We start from the raw sequence: 20,223 nt of genomic DNA on the forward strand, positions 1-20,223 counted from the left end.
TCGGAATTTCCCATGACAGCGCGAATGAGGGAAAACCCCAACAAGTTCAATGCATCAATGGATCTCTGACTCCCTCTAGCGGCCGTGTAAAACCCCTGTCTACTGTAAGTACATGGATACAAATTGTAGTGAAATGTTCCTTTAGCGGTATGGTAAAGCAATGTATTAGGCCTACACACAGGCTGTTTAATCGAGTTTTGAATATTAATGTGATGTATGCATTAAAATATCATTATATGAAGGCTGGATGTAGCCTATCCTTACATATAACTTCAGGTACCCCTCTCAACAAATACCCCGTAAAGACATAGCCTACCATTCATGTCAAATATCCTGATCTTCCGGCATCGATTACTCTCGTCCGTACAGACATGTCGCCGTAGCCGTAAAGAGGCTCCCTGTTGTTCGTGGTCCGAGAGGAGAAGTAACGTAGAGAAGAGCAGAAACGTAATGCTGCGATGTTTTAGCCGACCGGCCCAGTTTGTGAGATACCTTTCGATAGCAGGGAAGAGTTTGTACGTTAAGCAAGATTTTAGGTGAGTGTTGCCAGTCTACTATTCAAAGCGCACCTTAGAGCAAATACACGTTTAACTCACAGTGTTAAGATAGAGATGTAGTAGCTAGCTGTATAATAGAGCTCTGATGGTCAGTTAGCCTAGCTTACTTAGTTGCTAATGTTAGCTGATCTAGTTGGTTAGCATAGCACCTGACTAAGCGATTATTTTAGCAGACTAGTATTCCACTAGCTAGCTAAGTTAGCATATGTTCCTGGTACATTTAACAGCTAGCCAAGTAGCTTAAATTGTGCGTAACTTTACTAGTCTTAAGTCAGGTCAGGTCATCATTTAGCTGTTTACTAGCTAAGCTTATACTCGCAAGGCTATTAAGCTAATGTTAGTGCTGCTAACATAAAACAAGAACGTGAGCTGGCTAACGACAACGTTAGCCGGATTAAATCGAGGGTCAGTTTACGTATTGAGTTTAAGGTTTCATATTGATTAGCTAACGTTAGTAGCAAAGAACAAATGCCACATTACACAAACTAGCAATAGTAGCCATATGCGGCCATATCATCTGTTACTTCTCGTGAATTCCTTGTTCAAAAGCTGTTTAATTTCAGTTTGTTTGCAATAATATGGCTAATAACAGCAATAGGGTCTGGTTGAGTAACGTTCATGTGTTTTCGTGACGTCAGTGGTCCTAACCCAAAACATTTCCACTACCTATGCTATACTACATTTGTGAAATTGGTACAGCTATGTCCTATTGACTGAATCCTGGCATCTGATCAGTGCCCCTGAAGTAGATTGACACAGTCTAAATGTGGTGTTGGTGCATGGTGCGCCTTTGCAGACTCTTCAGGTCAACCTGCAGTTACCCAAAATGTCTCTTCCATTGAATATTATGTATTAGGTTAACATATATGTTAATGTATGTGTGTATACTGATCCCCTGTCCCATTTGCTGTGCAGGCACGTGTCATCGCTGCCCCTCAGAATGACCGACGAGGCCGTGAAGAGGGTGGTGAGTGACATCATCCGTTCTCCAGAGGACAAGCGGGTGTACAGAGGCCTGGAGTTCACCAATGGGCTCAAGGCCGTCCTCATCAGTGACCCCACCACAGACAAGTCCTCGGCAGCACTGGACGTGCAAATTGGTACTTAAATTACTCCCGGTTCCTGTCTAGCTGGGACCGCTGTACTAATTGTCACCCACGCTGTTGACCCTACCCTCCATAACAGCCTAGTGTTTTTACTTGCACAAACAAGATACACACCCTGTCACTACTCCCTTTGCTTCTTTTTATTTTATTTTTTTATATCCATATCCTTTATTTCAGTTTGACATTGACATTCAATTTAACATATTTCTGTCCCGTTGCCATTTCATTTCTTGTTTTTCTATTGATTTATCTCACTCAGGACCAGATAAAAAAACTTCCTTTCCTTCTGCCTCTCTCTTTATCTCGTTGATCATATAGGCCTTAAAGAATGGCAGTCAAATATAGTTTAAATAATTTCTCTTTGGCTAAAAAATGTGCTTCTTTCCGCCATTGTGGTAGTGCTTGGTTCCTACAAGCACTTAGCCTTGCTTGCAATCAAAACAAAACAGAAACCAAAACCCTAAAGATCAAAGGGTAACAAAAGAGGAGATGCAGTACCACGTGTTAATCTATACTTGTCTCCCGTGTCTTGTCTCCTGTGTCTTGTCTCCTGTGTCTTCCACAGGATCACTGTCGGACCCTGGGAACATCTCCGGCCTGGCCCACTTCTGTGAACACATGCTGTTCCTGGGCACAGAGAAATACCCCAAGGAGAATGAGTACAGCCAGTTCCTGAGTGAGCACGCGGGCAGCTCCAATGCCTTCACCAGTGGGGAGCACACCAACTACTACTTTGACGTGTCCCATGAGCACTTGCAGGGAGCATTGGACAGGTGCGGGAAAAAATGGGCTAATATCAGAGCTAATATCAGCATAGGCCTTCGTGAAATTAAAGCCTTGCTTGGGTTGTATTTCCATGAGTTCCCATGAAGCTGATTTAGCTAGTCACTTCTGTCACCTGACAACTCAAACGGTTGTATCATGTTGGGTGTGTCACACTTAATCCCAATTTATGCTTCATCGAGCGACACTTTTAAAACCGTCGCTCGTCACTTTTAACATCATGGCGACACTTGTCACACACCAACAGATTTTTCTAATGTTGCTAACTCCATCACATATTGTCGCTCAAGTGTGATTGGATAGCTAGATAGAAGGTTCATGCCTTGCCATGGATATGCTTGTTCTGCAGCCTTGTTTTAGTTTTGGCTGTCATTTGACGTTTGACTGTCATGGAAGGAGTAGAGGAATGGCTCTTCGAGCTTGTGAGGAGATATCCCATCTATACAATTCATCCCTGCCCCTTCACATATGCCCAAGTACTGCGGAAAAGAATGAAAATAAACCACAATGAAAACCGCTCTCTGAATAACCTCTTTCCCTCAGAAAGCCGCTTCTCTCAGAATGACAACAATCACACAACAGAACGACAAGTGCGCAGCTGATTGTTGCCATGGAGACGACGCAAAGTGTCACACAAAGCATAAATGCTAATGTCGAGCGACACTTTTTTTTTTTGTTTTGTCGAGCAGCATTTGTCAAGTGACACTTTTCAAGAAGCATAAATTAGGCTTTACTCATTTGGCTACAATCTATGGCACTTGTCATGGGTGTTCCCAGGGGAGCTATGCTATCAGCTAAGTTAGCCTACAGTGTCTTTTTTTAATTTTAATTTTTAATTTATTTATTTTTTAATTATGTGTCTCTCTTGTTACCTGTCCCGGACCCAGAGGTGGGTTGTGTAACAACTGGGGTTCTTCTCACGCCCTGAGAACTCTGGGACTTTGTGGGATACGCCCCCCCCCTATCTGTGAACTCTGGGACTTTGAGGGATCGGGTTTTCTGGTTGGGCTACTCAGCTGCTGGTCTCGTGTGTCAACCACAGTAGTATATAGGTGGAAGGGCCAGACTAGAGGAAATACAGGAACGTGTGAATCAGATAATTATTGATCATCTAGAGCCTCATCAGCCTCTCATCCTGCAAGGCTAAAGCCTACATTTTTGATGGGAGTCCGATGTCAGCCGGTGCTATTGTGAGATGAAAACATTTGGGCTAAGCAGCAAACCCACTTTGCACTATAGAAGACACCTGTTCAGGCCTTGCCGGTTTGTCTAATTGTTCCCCAGTGTGAAGAAGTCAGGACCATCTGGACACCAAGCAGCAGTCCTGATGAATACTTAAAAATTGATTAGATCATCTCTTTTTAATGACAAGTAGTAACCCTGGGATCTGTGCCCTGGTTCAGACTATCACCAGGAGTGAAGGATTTGTAGACACAGGCTATGTTGGCCAGTTGGTAGTAAGTCGATCTTTTTTTATCTTTGCTAATTCATTGGATTGACAGTCCGCCTGTTCCTCATTTGCATGGCAGCTCCTCTGTTCCAGCACCTATACAGTAGATTTGAATGCACACGAAGGGTGACTGCAGCGCTGTCTTGTCTACAGGGCAATAACACTGAAAGCAGAATGTTATGCAACAAATAGACTTTGCTCTTTTTAATTTTACTAGAGCCAGAAACCTTGAACCTGGTAAATTAGATAGCTGAACACCCACATTCGACAACCATATCTTATTGTTCTCTTGATGGGCTAATACTCACTGTCTATATGACGCATGAAGTCAGTTTGTGAAGGTATTCAAAGACCAGGGTTATAAAGTAAGGTGAATCCTATGTTTGACAGTGTGTTGACTTGTGGGCCACGTCTCATGTGTCTGTAGGTTTTCACAGTTCTTCCTGTGCCCGCTGTTTGATGAGAGCTGCAAGGACCGGGAGGTGAACGCAGTGGACTCGGAGCATGAGAAGAACCTGATGAATGATGCCTGGAGGCTCTTCCAGCTGGAGAAGGCCACGGGGAACCCTGACCACCCCTTCAGCAAGTTTGGAACAGGTAAATCAACTCTGCCTGAGGACCTTGGACCAGTTATTGGTAACACTGGGCCTCATTCGCCAACGAAGTTAAGAATTTCTTTGGAAGCATTTCTTAAACTTCACTTACACCGTTTCAAAGAAGATTCTGGCATTCACCAATGTTCTCACATGTGGGAACTAAGAACAGAATCTACGAACACGGAAGAGCAGTCTTAAGTAGGCTACGGACTATTCATGCGAAATACATCTTCATTTAAAATTTGCTTACTTCAAATCTACAGTTGTATAACATTATAGGATTGCAATACTATAATATTTGTATCATTTATCTTATAATAATGGTTTTCATTAATTTACAAAGCGAGAGTGCTGTCTGTCCAATAATATCCCAGATGCGCCGGGTCCAACTGTGTGCCCTTCTCCGTTAACGAGTAGGCTAATATCGTCCCATGCAATTTACTGACACTGCTCAATATGACAGGTGGAATAAGATTGTTGTTTGGGCATGCCGTGTTGACAGCTGTATAGGCTATTTAATAGCCTACGTTTTTGTAGACTCTAGGCTATTGTATATTGTATTCTATCACGTTGACATTTTGCACTGTTCTGCCTCACTATGTTTATGCACCAAGGCAAATTCCTCATAGTAGGAAGCTTACTTTGCTGAATTAAAATGGGATTTTGATTGCTCACGCTGGATTCGACCTGCAGTCCTCTGACTTGCCAGTGTACCGGTCACAACACCACCTTTACCATTATGCTATCGAAAAGTTGGTGAGTCGAGGGCGCAGATGACCGGTATTCATTCAGAGAAGTGACATCTGCGCACGACCCTGTAGTTGCATGTCCTTATATGGGGCTGGCGGGGAGATCTATGCTAATTCGGGTGAGTGGCCACAAGCTTTCAACTTGTGAAACCATGGGATTCACCATTAAGGCAGGTGAGAACTCATCCAGAGGTTTATGAACATGTCGTGAATCAGACAGGAGCTTTCTTTAGAGACGTTCTTAGGAAGACATTTAAGAACAGAACTTAGGAGGATATTGGTCAATGAGGTCCATTGTCTTATCTACAAGTCACATGACTCCCCCCCCAGGCTTTCTGTCTTTCAAGCATTTTATTTGTATGCTTTCAACATAGCAGACATTGGCCAAAGCAAAAATAAAATTCAAAGAACACACATTGGACAAAGGCATACATAATATGTCCCATACTCCACCAACATAGAGACCGAGGACATGGAGAGATCACCTGAACATAAAACTCAAAACAAATACGTACACGGACTTCGTGTATCTCATAATAATATGCCCTCTTACAATTAATTATATTTTGAGAATCTCAGAACCTGGCATAGCCAGTTGGTGGCAGCGTTGAGTTATTTAAGCATGACCTGAGCTAATAATAGAACAGGATCAGCCTGGCTTTGGAAAGGTCAGGATTAGCTTGGCTTTGGAAAGGTCGAGACAACCGGAGGCAGTCGTGACATCCTACTGTACACAATAACTCTCACTACCTATAATGTTTGAGGGAAGTAATCTCTAGATGTTTTAGTCGCAGTTTGTGCCTTTTCAGTGGAAAGAAACACCAGCAACTGGCCTACCACAAAGGAAGTGCTAGATTTAGACCGCAGTTGTAATCAGGATAGGGCTAGTCCACAGAGTACACAATGACCTCGATTGTGGGAATGAACTGTAATTAGGTGTTCGCGAGTGCGAATTCCTATTACCTGGCCCTGTCAACAATACAAATCTACAGTTTGGTTGTCTTGTTTTGATGTGTTTCTTCATCCTCGTGAGAAATTGAAAGCACACTTGTTTTCAGGTAACAAGTTGACTCTGGAGACCAGACCGACTGGGGATGGCATCGACGTTCGCCAGGAGCTCCTGAAATTCCACTCCACCTACTACTCAGCCAACCTCATGGGGCTGTGCGTGCTGGGAAGAGGTACACGTCTGTCTCATCATCTCCTAATGTACAACAGTGGGTTCCAGTAGATACCCAAGTCTGGTTCAGGCGACGAGCACAGGGAAGTTCCAAAACTAAAAGGCCATCTTCTCTGGAGTAGGACTGTTCTCGGTACAGGGCTGTGATGTGTAAGCACGGCCGTTATACTGTCTGAGCTGCTATGACCCTCGGTACACCAGCAGTCTTCCCTTTTCTCAGGCGTCCAGAGGGACATGCGAACCCTCCCCTTAACCTAAAACTACTGCATTTCTACTTTAATGATGTAAGAGTAAGAGCTCTACTTTTCAAAGTTTCAGTTTATACCTCCCCCCCCCCATATCTGACCATGGAGGTGAGTAATGGCCCTTTTGTTCTGCTTTCCCACCCCTGCGAGCCACAGACGAGCTGCCCAATGAGGCGTTGGGTACACCAGCATGTCACTGATTGGTTCATTGACCAGTTAAAATGGAGCATTGTGCAGCACTGTGTTCTCCTCGGTGAAATGACCGCAGTTTTAACGATTGCATGACATCATTATTAGCCAAATGAAATTCACAGCTTCACAGCTCCACACTTGAATGTGCCTGAGCGTTATTGACCTCTATAAAGGAACAGATTAAAATGATGGAAACCGCTGTAAATTTCAAGCTGTTTTTCCTTCACGATCACAAGGACGTTTGAGCCGACTTGGTCCCCCCACTTTGATGTTTGTGTGTTTAAACTCCCTCTTTCTCTCGTTCACTTTAGAGTCTTTAGACGACCTCACCTCCATGGTGGTCCAGCTGTTCGGGGAGGTGAAGAACAAGAACGTGTCTGTCCCCGAGTTCCCTAACCACCCCTTCCAGGAGGAGCACCTCAGGGTGAGTCTCTCTCTCACACACACACACACACACACACACACACACACACACACACACACACAGAGATTTTAGAAACGTCAGCTGTCTCTCCAGACAGGCGCTCCTCAGTTCAAACATCTTTCTTCTGCGTTTCCCTACAGCAATTCTACTCAGTGGTGCCCATAAAGGACATCAGGAACCTGTATGTCACGTTCCCCATCCCTGACCTCCAGAAGTACTACAAGTCCAACCCCGGCCACTACCTGGGTCACCTGATCGGCCACGAGGGCCCTGGTAGCCTGCTGTCTGAGCTCAAGTCCAAAGGTACACTATGTTGTATAACAGAGCTTTAGAGGGGAAGGAGAGGATACAACTCCTGTCCTGTAATGACCCAAGTTCCATTTTATTGACAGCGGAAGAATATTTTAAATCAGGAACCGGCAGCACGAAACTCGGGAGGTAGAGCGGCCGTACAGGGATCGCAAGGTCCCCGGTTCGATCCCAGCTCCGGGCATTGTGCCGAAGTGTCCTTGAGCAAGACACAGAACCCCACAATCGCTCACTTGCGCCACGGTGGTGCAGTACCTAGTACTGTCGCCTCACAATAAGAAGGTCTCCAGGCCTTTCTGTGTGGAGTTTGCATGTAGTTTGCATGTTCTTCCTGTAATCGCAAGGGTTTCCTCCCAAAAGAACCTATACGACAAACATGCAGAAGAACTGATGCTCTTCAGTCCGGTACCTGAACTTGGACTGAACACTTGGACTTTGGAAACTTGGGACAGGACCGAGTCCTGACTTTAATCTGTTTAATCTGTAACACACAACACTACAGATGTGTCGCCAAGGAAATAGCTGATATTTGTTGTTGTTCACACGCAGGCTGGGTGAACACACTTGTGGGAGGACAGAAAGAGGGAGCCAGAGGATTCATGTTCTTCATCATCAACGTCGACCTGACAGAGGAGGGGCTCTGTAAGCACCGGTCCACCGGTTTAGTTGTCACTTTGTGTTTGTATGAGTGTTCACTGGTCGTGTGTGTGTGTGTGTGTGTGTGTGTGTGTCTGTGTGTACGTGTACAGCCCTTCCCACATGAACAATGTGTTTGTATGTGTTTTGGATGGTTGTGGATGTGTAGGTGTGGTAAAATCCTGTGCACTGAAGCGTGTTGTTTGTCCTTCTAGTGCACGTGGACGACATCATCTTCCACATGTTCCAGTACATCCAGAAGCTGCGCACCGAGGGTCCTCAGGAGTGGGTCTTCCAGGAGTGCAAGGTGAGGCCTGCCGCCCTGTTCGCTGTACCGGTCTGTTTGCCCTCGTGCACAAACAAGCGACTGACCCTTGACTCTGCCTCTTCTCTCTGCAGGACTTGAACACAGTGGCCTTCAGGTTCAAGGACAAGGAGCGTCCGCGCGGTTACACGTCCAAAGTGGCCGGCTTGCTGCACGTAGGTTGCTTTCCTTCATCTCCAAAGGTCGTCTCCGGGGCGACGCCCGCTGCAGCCCTGTGTCCGTGGCTCTGTTTGAATGGTGACGTCACCAGCCCTGGTTCTGCGCTCTCTGGTGGGGGCTCCAGGTCTCTGCTGTGAAGATGTGAAGATGAAGCGATTACGCCCTATGTTGAAATTAAACTGACATTCATGCCCCAAACAGAATATTACCATGGTAGCAAAGCAGTGCCAACAGTGGGATATCCACCGTCTCCTCTTTGAGCTTGTGTTGTTTTCAGACACTGTTCAGATGCTGCAGTGCCAGACCGAAAGATAGATTTATTCACTTTGCACATGGCATTGTAAATTAGGGACTGTCTTTTTTGATGAAAATGACAAAGAACAGATCAGCAGGGCATTATAGTACGACATGACTAGTATGTAGTGTCCTATTTAAGTCTGTATGTGAGCTGTGTTTCTTCTGTGTTCCAGTACTATCCTCTGGAGGAAATCCTGGCTGCAGAGTACCTCCTGGAGGACTTCAGACCAGACCTGATCCAGATGGTCCTAGACAAGCTGAGGCCAGAGAAAGTCAGGTCAGTCTCCCCTGACCAGCCCCCTCCCTCCCCCATGGCCTGGACTGAATACACACTAGTCCCCCCCCCCTCTCTCCTGGACAACGGAACTCCCAGACCTGCATTCACCCACTGCAAATGACACGCCTTCTATTGCTGCATAGTGTGTGTTTTGATAGCAGCATGAAAATGTGTAAGAAGACTCCCCATCAAGAGCTCGGTTTTACCATTATACTTTCTCACCATGTTGCCTTTTGTCAGAAGTTAATAGAGCATCTCCCTTTCAGATATGGGATAAATCTTTCAGTCTGCGCCTTTCGATAAACACGGCATCTCTCCGGGATGTTTTTGAAATATGTCTCTTTTCGATTGAGCTTTTTAAAGCCTTGAAACCGAACGCGAGGCAACTTTACAGATTGAATAAACTCTGTGGCTTCAAAAGCCTGCTTGTTACTGCTGGTGACATCACCATAGAAGATTGCTGTGCTCAATTTCACTCCGTAGATCAGTCTGGGGATCCAACCGTTCAAACCGAGTCCCACCCAACACGATATTGGTCCGGCCGATCACAGTTTATCTAATATGGGGCTGGTTTGATACGACTACCCACTTGATATGACGATATGATGACTGATCCAAGTTTCATTGCTCTGATTTGTTGTAGGTCTATTCAGTTGCGTCCAGAGGCATTTTGGTCTGACTGTTGATAACGCCCCCAAACGCAGGATTTCCAGACCCTTCGCATTTTTACGATTTGGGCCTGGCGAAGCACACTCCCCCAGCCTTGAATCCGAGATCTGTCAGTGGGAGATTTAGACATATGTTTTCATGCCTTAGTCTCTGGGCTTATAGGGAGTTAGTGGTGATCATCACATTGGTTAGCCTAGTTATATGAACCATCCGCTTTTTCATTGATCCTACACACGTCATTGACTACAGCCCGCTAATGCCAGCGCTACTATGCCATTGATTGATGCAGGAGGCTGAAGATGACATGGCTTTTGTTCTAAATTAAGCCATATCGATCACAGCACCAGCCCGGCCCAAGGTGCAGGGCTTCTAAACATAGCTCATCGATTGGAAAAGCGCCAGTGCTTCATCTCCGCTGCATCCATCATCCAACAAATAGACCACTAACATGAACCGGGCAGGGACTCAGATCTGATGTCATGGAGAGCGCTGTGCATGTCTTAACCCCGTCTGGAGGGAGAGAGAGGCTGGTAACGGGACCTTGCTTCCCTCTGTCCTCCCTCTCTGCAGAGTCGCCGTCGTCTCAAAGTCGTTTGAAGGAAAGACGGACAAGACGGAGGAATGGTACGGGACACAGTACAAACAGGAGGCCATCTCCGATGAGGTCATCAAGGTGAGACGCACACAGGTTTTTTTTTAGCCAGTACATCTGCTAACACATTGCCACATTTAGAGGTTTGTCGATGCAGTGCTGAATGAGGTTAAAAGCCACAGACTAGCTCATGTTCAACAGTTTGTTGGCTTCCTGTCAATGTGCAACAGCATAGTAGCACATTGTGTGCATGGGAATTTGAGAGGTTTTAGCACTGCAAAATGACCTCACCAAAACTTTCATTCAAGACACTCAAACGCTAAACGTTTTGTCTTCAAGTGAAATACAGCTTTGGACCACAGCCGCCCCCCCCCCTCCCCGAGCCCTCAAGAGTTTCTTGTGTCTGAAGTGGTTTTTGAAACAGGCAAAGTACTTTGAAACCCAAAGCCTAGTTCCCACGTGTCTTAAGACTCGCGGCGGTTGAGTTTTGGCCACCTATCAAATTGTGCTTGCCTCTTAACCCTTGACGAGGCACTGAGCAGCGAAGTCTCATTTGTGTTTCAGAAATGGGCGCAAGCCGACCTCAACGGCAAGTTCAAGCTGCCCATGAAGAACGAGTTCATCCCCACCAACTTTGAGATCTACCCTCTGGAGAAGGACTCCCCCTCCGCCCCCACACTCATCAGGGTAAACGTCTAGCTCTGAAAGTACCCACCTCTCTCCCTGCCTAACCGCTACAGAGGGCCCTGGAAGCCGACCTGCACGTTTCAGGATCCTCTCCTAGTGTGTTTTCATTATGGTTTCAGGTTGTCCGTACGTCCGTCCGTCCGTCCGTCCGTCCGTCCGATGTTTGTTAATGCAATATCTCGGGAACACATTTACGGAATTTCTTCCCCTTTGGTACAAATGTTCAATGACACTCAAGGATGAACTGCTTAAAACATGGGGGTCAAGGGTCACTGTGACCTCACAAAAGGCATTTTTGGCCTAGTGAACACGATATCTCAAGAACGGCTTGACAGAATGTGCTCATATTTGGCCAAAATGTCCAGTTGGACTGAATGATGAACTGATTAGATTTTGGTGGTCAAAGTGTAAGGTCACTGTGACCTCACAAAATGTGTTTTTGGCCTGATGAACACATTATCTCAAGAAAGGCTTAACGGAATTTGTTCATATTTGGGTAAAATGTCCATTTGGACTTAATTGGATTAGATTTTGGTATTCAAATGTCAAAGGTCAAGGTCACCGTGACATCACAAAAGGCACTTTTTAACGATAATGCTAACTATAATGCTAATGCTATCTAGCTAACGCTAATTCTAACACTAATGCTAGCTTTAGCTAGCTAGTATTAGCATTAGCTAGCTAGCATTAGCGTTAGGGTTAGGTTAGCAGTTAGTCAGGTTAACTGCAACTGGCATTGTTGGGCGGAGGCATTTAGCCGCTACGTGGTTTTTCTAGTTTATAAGGAAGTGAGCTAATGGTCTTGTCAGGATTAAGATGTGAAGTATTTAGCTGGTACATTTTGTCATGGTGTTCTGATCAGAGGAGGTACGCTGTACTATCGCTGACAGGTTAGACTCTCCAGAGAAACAGGTCCATCGAGAAAAGCAAGCGTTGAGCCTAATTTAGTCCTATTTCAAACCCCGCTGCGCTAGCGGGGCTTTGATCTGCCAGGTTTCAAAGCGTGTTACAACAGACTCTCCTGCTGATGAAATAGGGATGGGAATTTATACGATTTTATCGATTCTGATTCCATTTTCGATTCTGCTTATCGATCCGATTCCTTATCGATTCTCTTATCGATTCTCATTGGGCAAAAAAGAGTACAAACGGTTATTAACATTAATTTTCTTTTATATGTACTACTTTGAACATGCCAATTACTGTGCTGTTTTTTAGGTGTATTCACCTTGAACTAAAAATAAAACTGACATGAACAAATCAGTATTTTTTCAGACCGACTACCACCAGCCTGACTCAATGTCATCATCTAAATTACATTGGATGGAAATGGAGATTATTCATATAGTGAAAGCTGGTTCACACAATTAAACAAATGGCACTAACACAATAGACAGGGACTCTGGAGGAGTTTACCTTCGACTACACTAACGTTAGCTGCGCTGCTGTCGTCACTCCGGAGCGCATCAAATACGTGACATTCCTGCAAAGTTATCGCATGCTGTGTGGCCAAATGTTTTTGCATATTTGTAGTATTTCCCCCCTTTGATGATATAGGTTTTGGCCGTTTTGTCATCTTGTCGCGTGAAATGTAACCACACTTTAAAACGTTTATGCCTAGACGACATGTTGCTGGCTTCTTCTACCGCGGTCTAGTAACAAAACAAGGCATCGTGCGTGTGACGACATCGCGCATGCGCAGCAACGACAGGAATCGATAGGGGAATCGTTAAGGATTTTGGCTTAGGATTCCAAGGAATTGATTCACTGGGAACCGGTTCTCAACAAGAACCGGTTTTCGATTCCCATTCCTATAATGAAATGCTGCTTTTGTCTTTCAGGACACCGCTATGAGCAAGGTTTGGTTCAAGCAGGATGACAAATTCTTCCTCCCGAAGGCATGTCTGAACTTTGAGTTCTTCAGGTTAGTAGCCAAACCAAACCAAACTCATGGGAACAGCCCAAGCACATGGCATGATGGGACTTTTTTGGGAATGTTTTGAAATAGTTAGAGATCATACTGTGCATCGTTTTTTATTTCTCTTGTCCACATATCCTGTGAAATCCGCCATTTTGAAATCATGTAAAGAAATCCTGGAAAAAGATTTGCTGGAAAGCCACATGTGCAGCTATTCCCTTATTGTCATTTGAATGTACCAGCTGCACCGTGCTACTCTTCCGTTGTGATCGAGGAGGACTCGGGGAGCTGTCTCAACCTGTACTTGTGTTTTATTCACCACCACTGCCATTCTCTCTACAGCCCGTTTGCGTATGTGGACCCCTTGCATTGTAACATGGCATATTTGTACCTGGAGCTCCTCAAGGACTCCCTCAACGAGTATGCATATGCAGCCGAGCTAGCTGGCTTGAACTATGACCTCCAAAATACCATCTATGGAATGTATGTAAGTATCCAGACCCCCCCCTTACCCCGTTGACCTCACGCCGCATTCCCTTAAGCCCCCCCCCCACCCCCCCAGCCACCTGACCTCTCAGCCTGGGCCTCCGTGTCTGCCCTCAGCCCTGACTGGCTACACCATCCTCTCATCCCCCCTTCCTCTCTCCCCCTGCCCCTTCGCCCAGTTGCACACCCTCCTCTCCACAGGCGTCCATTTTTACTTCCCGGTGGAGAGGGCCACTCGCGTACATCTCCCATTCCCGTAACTTTTGTAATGGTGCTCGACCGCAGACGGGTCCTTTCTTGTCAATTGGCGAAGTGGTCTTGTGGCACAAAGACTACAAAGATTGAAGATTTTTCGATCAGAAAACTGATCCGGTAGGAAATGGAAGTGGACACTTCAAGACAGTCCGGAGTGTCCCTCGGCACTGCTGCAGTCGTGACAGAGCGCCCCCATCCAGGACAGAGAGCCAGCCAGTCGCGAGGCTGCATATCCATACTCTTTATCAGTCCTCTCAACCTGCTCTGTCTTGTCGTCGTTTTATTTTGTATTTTTTTATTTCAATTTTCTTTCCAGTTTCACCCCTCCCTTCCCAACACGTCTCTCTTTTTGTTTTTGTGTTTTTTCGTTAGTCGCTACCTATACTCAGACCCCCTGCACTGCAACATGACCTACCTGTTTCTCAGGTTATTGAAGGATGATTTAAAAGAGTATTCATATGCAGCTCGCCTGGCGGGGCTGACCTATGGCATAGCCTCAGGGATGAATGCCATCCTCGTAAGTACAGCATCCATCCGATCGCCACCCCCCACCCCCTTAACCGGCCACTAGGTCTGGGGGCACCAGGGGGGGCCCAGCTTGAGGCTTTGAGAGTGTGCAGAACTGGCTTTTCTTCCCACCCCCCCCCCCCCCCCCCCCCCACGCTTTGTGTGTCAGTCTATCCGTCTTCTGTGTAGGAAGATGCAGAGGTAATGGCTCTCCTCTTCCTGCGTCTCCTCGGTCAATGCACCGTCCTCGTGTGGTTTCATTACGGTTCTCTACCCCGGTCCTTCAAGGCAGGCTGTTAAAACTAGAACATGGAATAATCCTATTGAGTCTGGTGGAGGAGAACTTCAACAGATGAGTGCTGAGTTTTCCAATAGCGTTCAGTTCATCCGATGTCTAATTGACCTTTTCACTTTAGTGAAAGTCCAGTCTAATGCCAGCAGAGACGGTGCCAGCCTTAAAGGACGAGGGCGGTTGCCATGCCAATTCCACTGATTCACTCGCCCAAAACACCTTCCAAACCTTATACCCTCAGATAGAAAGCGCGCTCAGTGGTCAATGAGGAGAAACGCTGTTCTCCCATTTTTTTGTATTTATCGTCTGTCCTCTTTGGCCGCCATTTTGAAGCTCTGTGTTTCAATGTCAGCCAGATCGTAGAACTGTCTTCTTTGATAGTCAGAAGGAATTAATTCAAAGCCTACTCTTTACATATTTATGGTCCAGAAGGCTTTTTAAGCATAGCTTACTACTAGCTGACATTTGTCCAACTCCCCCTCGTTTGTGTTTGCGTGTTGAGGTGGCCATGCTCTCTCTGGTTTGTGGTGGTGCTTTGCTCTCGTGTGCGCATCTCTTCACTGACCCACTAATTTCTCCTCACTCCTCTCACGTCTTCCATCCAAACTAGGCCCTGCAACTAAAACGCAGCTTTCTCTTCAGGCCTTTCCAGGTTTTAACATGAGTGATTAAACTATGATGAGACGGGCAATATTTTTTCCTTCATCATCAAGACTTATGTCCTCTGGTTTAATGTCACATGGTTCTGTATTCGCTATGCCCATAGACTTGAGTCAGCAGTGGGGCGAGGCTGGCTAGGGGCCGGTCAAGGGTAATGACACCGGAGGAGATTGGAGTTAACCTGTGTCAGGGATGAAGATGGAGGCAGAGAAAGAGGGGGAAGGAGGGATGAAATGATTTTTTTTAGAGAGCGAGGCGATGTTGCTGGCCGAGGTTCTGCTGAATCACGAAGAGCCAAACGGTTTGGATGACGTTGCCGCTCTACAAATAACCTTGAATGTGCTTGCAAGCCCCCACCCCCGCCCCCCACTAATTAACGTAACGATTAACGTAAATGAGTGATGCACACATGGTTCATATCATACACTTATTGACAGATTGTCTGAGTTGGCTTTTTACTACTTGAGGAATAGATACGAGTGGTAACTTTGCATTTTGAGGTCGAGCCAAGGAAGTTTTGTAAGTTCCCAGCTCTGCAGAATCTCTTCACTCGCTGTCAGAGGGTACTGGCCTGTGCTAGTTTTCAAGCCCATAAGCACATAAGTGCCTGTTAGTGCAGGGACAGTCAGGACAGCCCGCCCCGTGGGTCAAGAGCCCGTTTCCCAGATTGGACTGACTGGTCCGGCGCTGAATGGGCTGATTATCTCCGCGGAGGAAGGTCAAGTCAAGAGCAGGAGGGGGGAGTGAATGCTCTTAGTGCCGTTCCCGTTTCTACCTCAGTCCGTACACCCTGCTCTGCTATCACACCTACGCGCCGTTTCAATACACGACTAGCCCACTGCCCGTCCTTAATGCCATGCAGCCATATCACGCCATGCCATATTCATCCTCTCTCTCTCTCTCTCTCTCTCTCTGTCTCTCTCCATCTTCCTCCCTCGTTCTTCTTGGTCCCTGCCTGCCACAGCTCTCAGTGAAGGGCTACAACGACAAGCAGCACATCCTGCTGAAGAAGATCATCGAGAAGATGGCCACGTTTGAGATCGACGAGAAGCGCTTTGACATCATCAAGGAAGCTGTAAGCCCCGACTGTCGTTTCCTCACACGCATGGTCTGTTGTTGACCATGAATCATGTCAGTGTTGAACTTGAGCTGAACCCTGATTGATTGGTTTTGCGCCCCCCCCCCCCCCCCAGTATATGAGGTCACTCAACAACTTCAGGGCGGAGCAGCCCCACCAGCACGCCATGTACTACCTCCGTCTGCTGATGACCGAGGTGGCCTGGACGAAAGACGAGCTCAAGGAGGCTCTGGACGGCAAGTGCCCATTCTCTCTCTGTCTCAGCCTCTGTCCTCTCTCCGTCTCAGCCTCTGTCCTCTCTCTGTCTCAGCCTCTGTCCGCTCTCTGTCTCAGCCTCTGTCCTCTCTCTGTCTCAGCCTCTGTCCTCTCTCTGTCTCAGCCTCTGTCCTCTCTCTGTCTCAGCCTCTGTCCTCTCTCTGTCTCAGCCTCTGTCCTCTCTCTGTCTCAGCCTCTGTCCTCTCTCTGTCTCAGCCTCTGTCCTCTCTCTGTCTCAGCCTCTGTCCTCTCTCTGTCTCAGCCTCTGTCCTCTCTCTGTCTCAGCCTCTGTCCTCTCTCTGTCTCAGCCTCTCTCCTCTCTCTGTCTCAGCCTCTGTCCTCTCTCTGTCTCAGCCTCTGTCCTCTCTCTGTCTCAGCCTCTGTCCTCTCTCTGTCTCAGCCTGTCCTCTCTCTGTCTCAGCCTGTCCTCTCTCTGTCTCAGCCTCTTTCTCTCTCTCTCTCTCTGTCTGTCTCAGCCTCTCTTTTTGTCTCTCTCTCTCTCTTAGCCTCTCTCTCTCTCTGTCTCAGCCTCTCTCTCTCTGTCTCAGCCTCTCTCTCTCTGTCTCAACCTCTATCTCTCTGTCTCAGCCTCTCTCTCGGTCTTAGCCTCTGTCTCTGTCTCAGCCTCTCTCCCCTTCTGTCTCTCTCTCTCTCTCTGCCCTTCCCTCCCCCGCTCATCTGAATGCTGATCCTGTCCTCAGCAGCCCATCATCCCTCAGCTCAGCTGCAGTCCTCTCTCTGCAGCGCCAATCTCTTCTTGTTCACATGAGGCCCAATTAGCCGGCGGGCCAAGATCTGGGCACCTAGAGGGTCCAGTATAACTCTTAACAGTCTAATTGTCGTCACCCTGGTTGGTGTTGGTGACCCCGCCAAAGTCCTTGACCCTCTCGCTGCCCACGGCCTCGATGTTCACCTAGTCCCGTGTTACCCGTCTTCCCTGGGTTAGCTGGCAGGTGTCTGCGTGTGTCTGCGCTGTGTCTGCGCTGTGTCTGCGCTGTGTCTGCGTGTGTCTGCGCTGTGTGTCCGTTCTACCTGTACTCGCTCCATCCTTGCTCCACTCATGGAATCTGGGTCAGACTCTGCATGAATTCAGATCGACCAGCCTAAGCCAGAAGGAAGTGGTGTGCGTGGGTGCGTGCGTGTTTGTGTGCGCGAGTGTGCGTGCGTGTGCGTGTGTTCGCATTTCCATCCCTGTTCGTGACAGGAATGCTACGCGGCGGCGGCGCCCACATGACTGCGATGCCTTTTGATTGTGTCCCGTCCTGATTGCAGGCAGAGAGCAGCTCTGTGATTGATTGCTCCTGTCTGAATCTGTATTCCAGATGTCACTCTCGCCCGCCTCAAGGCCTTCATACCTCAGCTATTGTCAAGGTTACATATTGAAACCCTTCTCCATGGGAACATCACCAAGCAGGTTTGTTTGAACAGACAGTCGGACAGACTGTTGAAGTTGAAGTGCATCACACTGATATGGTTTTTAACTAACCACAGAACCTATAGCCTGGAAGCCAGACTCATCGCAAAAATATTTCACTATATATATATATATATTGATTGATTTATTCCCGCGATTAGTCTGGCTTCCAGGCTACAGAACCTGTTTTGTGTACAGCTAACTATAATACATTTAATTTAGCAATAGTCAGCCATTCATTTCGCCCCAGGTTTCATGTTTGCACCCAAAGCCTCCTGCTATCCTCCAGTCTCTTATCAGCAGCCTGGCAGCGTATCACAGGTGCACCAGACCGCCCTGATCAGATCCTCAGATCAACCACGTTCTGTTATGTCCCAGCTGTTCCCGGCCCAACACTGGGGCCGGGAGATTAAAACATTTGATCTCAATCAGATCCCAAATCCCATATTTTGAGATCCAGGATCAGACAACTCGGACATATTTTGTTCCGGTATTTCAAATCAATTCAGGATAGGGTCACCTTGATCCAGATTCACACTTTTCCAGATTACCAGATGGTTATCAGTGCTGCTTAATTGTGTGATGATTCAAAATTTAATTTATGACTGATATTATATTTATATATAACATTTTGTGATAAATGTTATTATTTGGTTTGAATGAACTGTTCTGAGAGGTAGCTAGTGGCCACTGTAATGTTAATTTACAAACTATCACCTTTTTAGATTGAAATGTATTTTGAAATGAATTGAATTGTATACTATATTTTGTTGGGTAATCCACTCCAAATCCACCCTTCTACTGCGATCAAGGTCATCCTGATTTAGTTTTTAGACAAAATTATCCCAATCCTATGTTGGAAGTTCTGAAATATGCATTTTGAAAATCCACATTAAAGCCAGGATTTTTTTTTTTGGGGGGGGGGGGTTGAACTACCCATTTGTAGGATTTAATCCAATCCGATAGGCAAAATCGGATCAGAACTGGCGGTGAACCTGGTAGTGATACAATAGGACTGTCAGAGTTGATTAAGGTCCCAGCTGTTCTCCAGCCTGGTACCTGGTGGTGTGATGGGACCATCGCTGTCGGCTGGAGGCATAATTGGGTTGGGACTGAGACCCAGCAGGCTGGCTCAGCTTCCGTCTGGGACCGCCTGCAGAGAAGGGATCTGCTCTAGTGGGTCAGGGTAGAATGTGTTTGATAGACAGGCTCAGGTCCCCTGTGGAGGACAAGCAAGGCTCCGTCAAGACCTTTGTCTCAATGGACTGCCTGGATAAATAATAATAATAATAACAACCTTTATTTGTATAGCACTTTTCGTGCAAATATTGCAGCTCAAAGTGCTTTGACATTCACACAGCAAAAAAACAATAAAAGAACTATAGTAATCAACTCACAAAGCAAGATATATAAACCACATAATAAAACAGTAGACCATTCAAACAAGGAGTGAATAAAATCAAGTGAATGAAAGGATTCAGGTAATAAAAAGGTTAGGGGGGCGCTCCTAATTGTAAGCGTGGTTAAAGAGGTGTTTTAAGTTGCTGTTGAAAAATGTCCACTGTGCCCGCCTCTCTAATACTCTCTGGTATGGTGTTCCATAATTTAGGTGCATAGTACACGAAAGCAGCTTCCCCAATTTTGGTTTGGGGGACTTTGGGAATCTTTAAAAGACCTGCTGTGGAGGACCTAAGGGCTGGTAAAGGGACATAGGGAGACAGGGACTCAGTGATTTAGGAGAGTGCTAGACCATTAAGAGCCTTGTATACAAGTAAAAGGACTTTACAATCAATTCTAAAAAGTTTAGGGAGCCAGTGCTGTGTGGCTAGAACAGGAGTAATATGCTCTTTTCCTTGTTTTGGTTAAAAGTCTGGCAGCAGAGTTCTGAATTACCTGAAGTTTCTAAATATACTTTTTTGGAAGACCAGTAAAAAGAGCATTACAGTAGTCCAGTCTACTTGTAACAGAAGCATGAATAAGCTTCTCAGCATCCTGTTGATTTAAAATCGGGCATACCTGAGCAATATTTCTTAGGTGAAAGAAAGCTGTCTTTGTTACCTTGTTAATGTGGCCGTTAAAATTTAAATCAGAACCTAAGATGACACCTAGACTTGTTACCTCATTT

The 20,223-nt window shown here is 46.4% G+C and overlaps 1 protein-coding gene across 2 annotated transcripts in view; it reads left to right on the top strand.

The window, feature by feature from the left end:
- The first annotated feature begins 402 nt into the window (after nt 1–402).
- ide (insulin-degrading enzyme) overlaps nt 403–20,223 on the top strand; it is a 26,155-nt gene continuing 6,334 nt past the window's right edge. Inside the window, exons 1-18 of one of the 2 annotated variants that reach the window (XM_084458500.1) lie at nt 403–536; nt 1,473–1,657; nt 2,229–2,436; nt 4,324–4,493; nt 6,300–6,422; nt 7,170–7,282; nt 7,423–7,585; nt 8,141–8,233; nt 8,443–8,534; nt 8,627–8,707; nt 9,182–9,285; nt 10,525–10,627; nt 11,111–11,233; nt 13,075–13,157; nt 13,494–13,638; nt 16,316–16,426; nt 16,545–16,665; nt 18,007–18,098. In XM_084458500.1, the coding sequence (XP_084314626.1) occupies nt 451–536; nt 1,473–1,657; nt 2,229–2,436; nt 4,324–4,493; nt 6,300–6,422; nt 7,170–7,282; nt 7,423–7,585; nt 8,141–8,233; nt 8,443–8,534; nt 8,627–8,707; nt 9,182–9,285; nt 10,525–10,627; nt 11,111–11,233; nt 13,075–13,157; nt 13,494–13,638; nt 16,316–16,426; nt 16,545–16,665; nt 18,007–18,098 (2,196 nt within the window). In that variant the 5' untranslated portion in view covers nt 403–450. Of the gene's footprint in view, nt 537–1,472; nt 1,658–2,228; nt 2,437–4,323; nt 4,494–6,299; nt 6,423–7,169; nt 7,283–7,422; nt 7,586–8,140; nt 8,234–8,442; nt 8,535–8,626; nt 8,708–9,181; nt 9,286–10,524; nt 10,628–11,110; nt 11,234–13,074; nt 13,158–13,493; nt 13,639–14,264; nt 14,410–16,315; nt 16,427–16,544; nt 16,666–18,006; nt 18,099–20,223 lie in introns of both variants that reach the window. The other variant, XM_084458501.1, reaches the window with a different exon arrangement.

This window comes from Borostomias antarcticus, assembly GCF_949987555.1.
Source record: "Borostomias antarcticus genome assembly, chromosome: 25".
Classification (NCBI taxonomy): Eukaryota; Metazoa; Chordata; class Actinopteri; order Stomiiformes; family Stomiidae; genus Borostomias; species Borostomias antarcticus.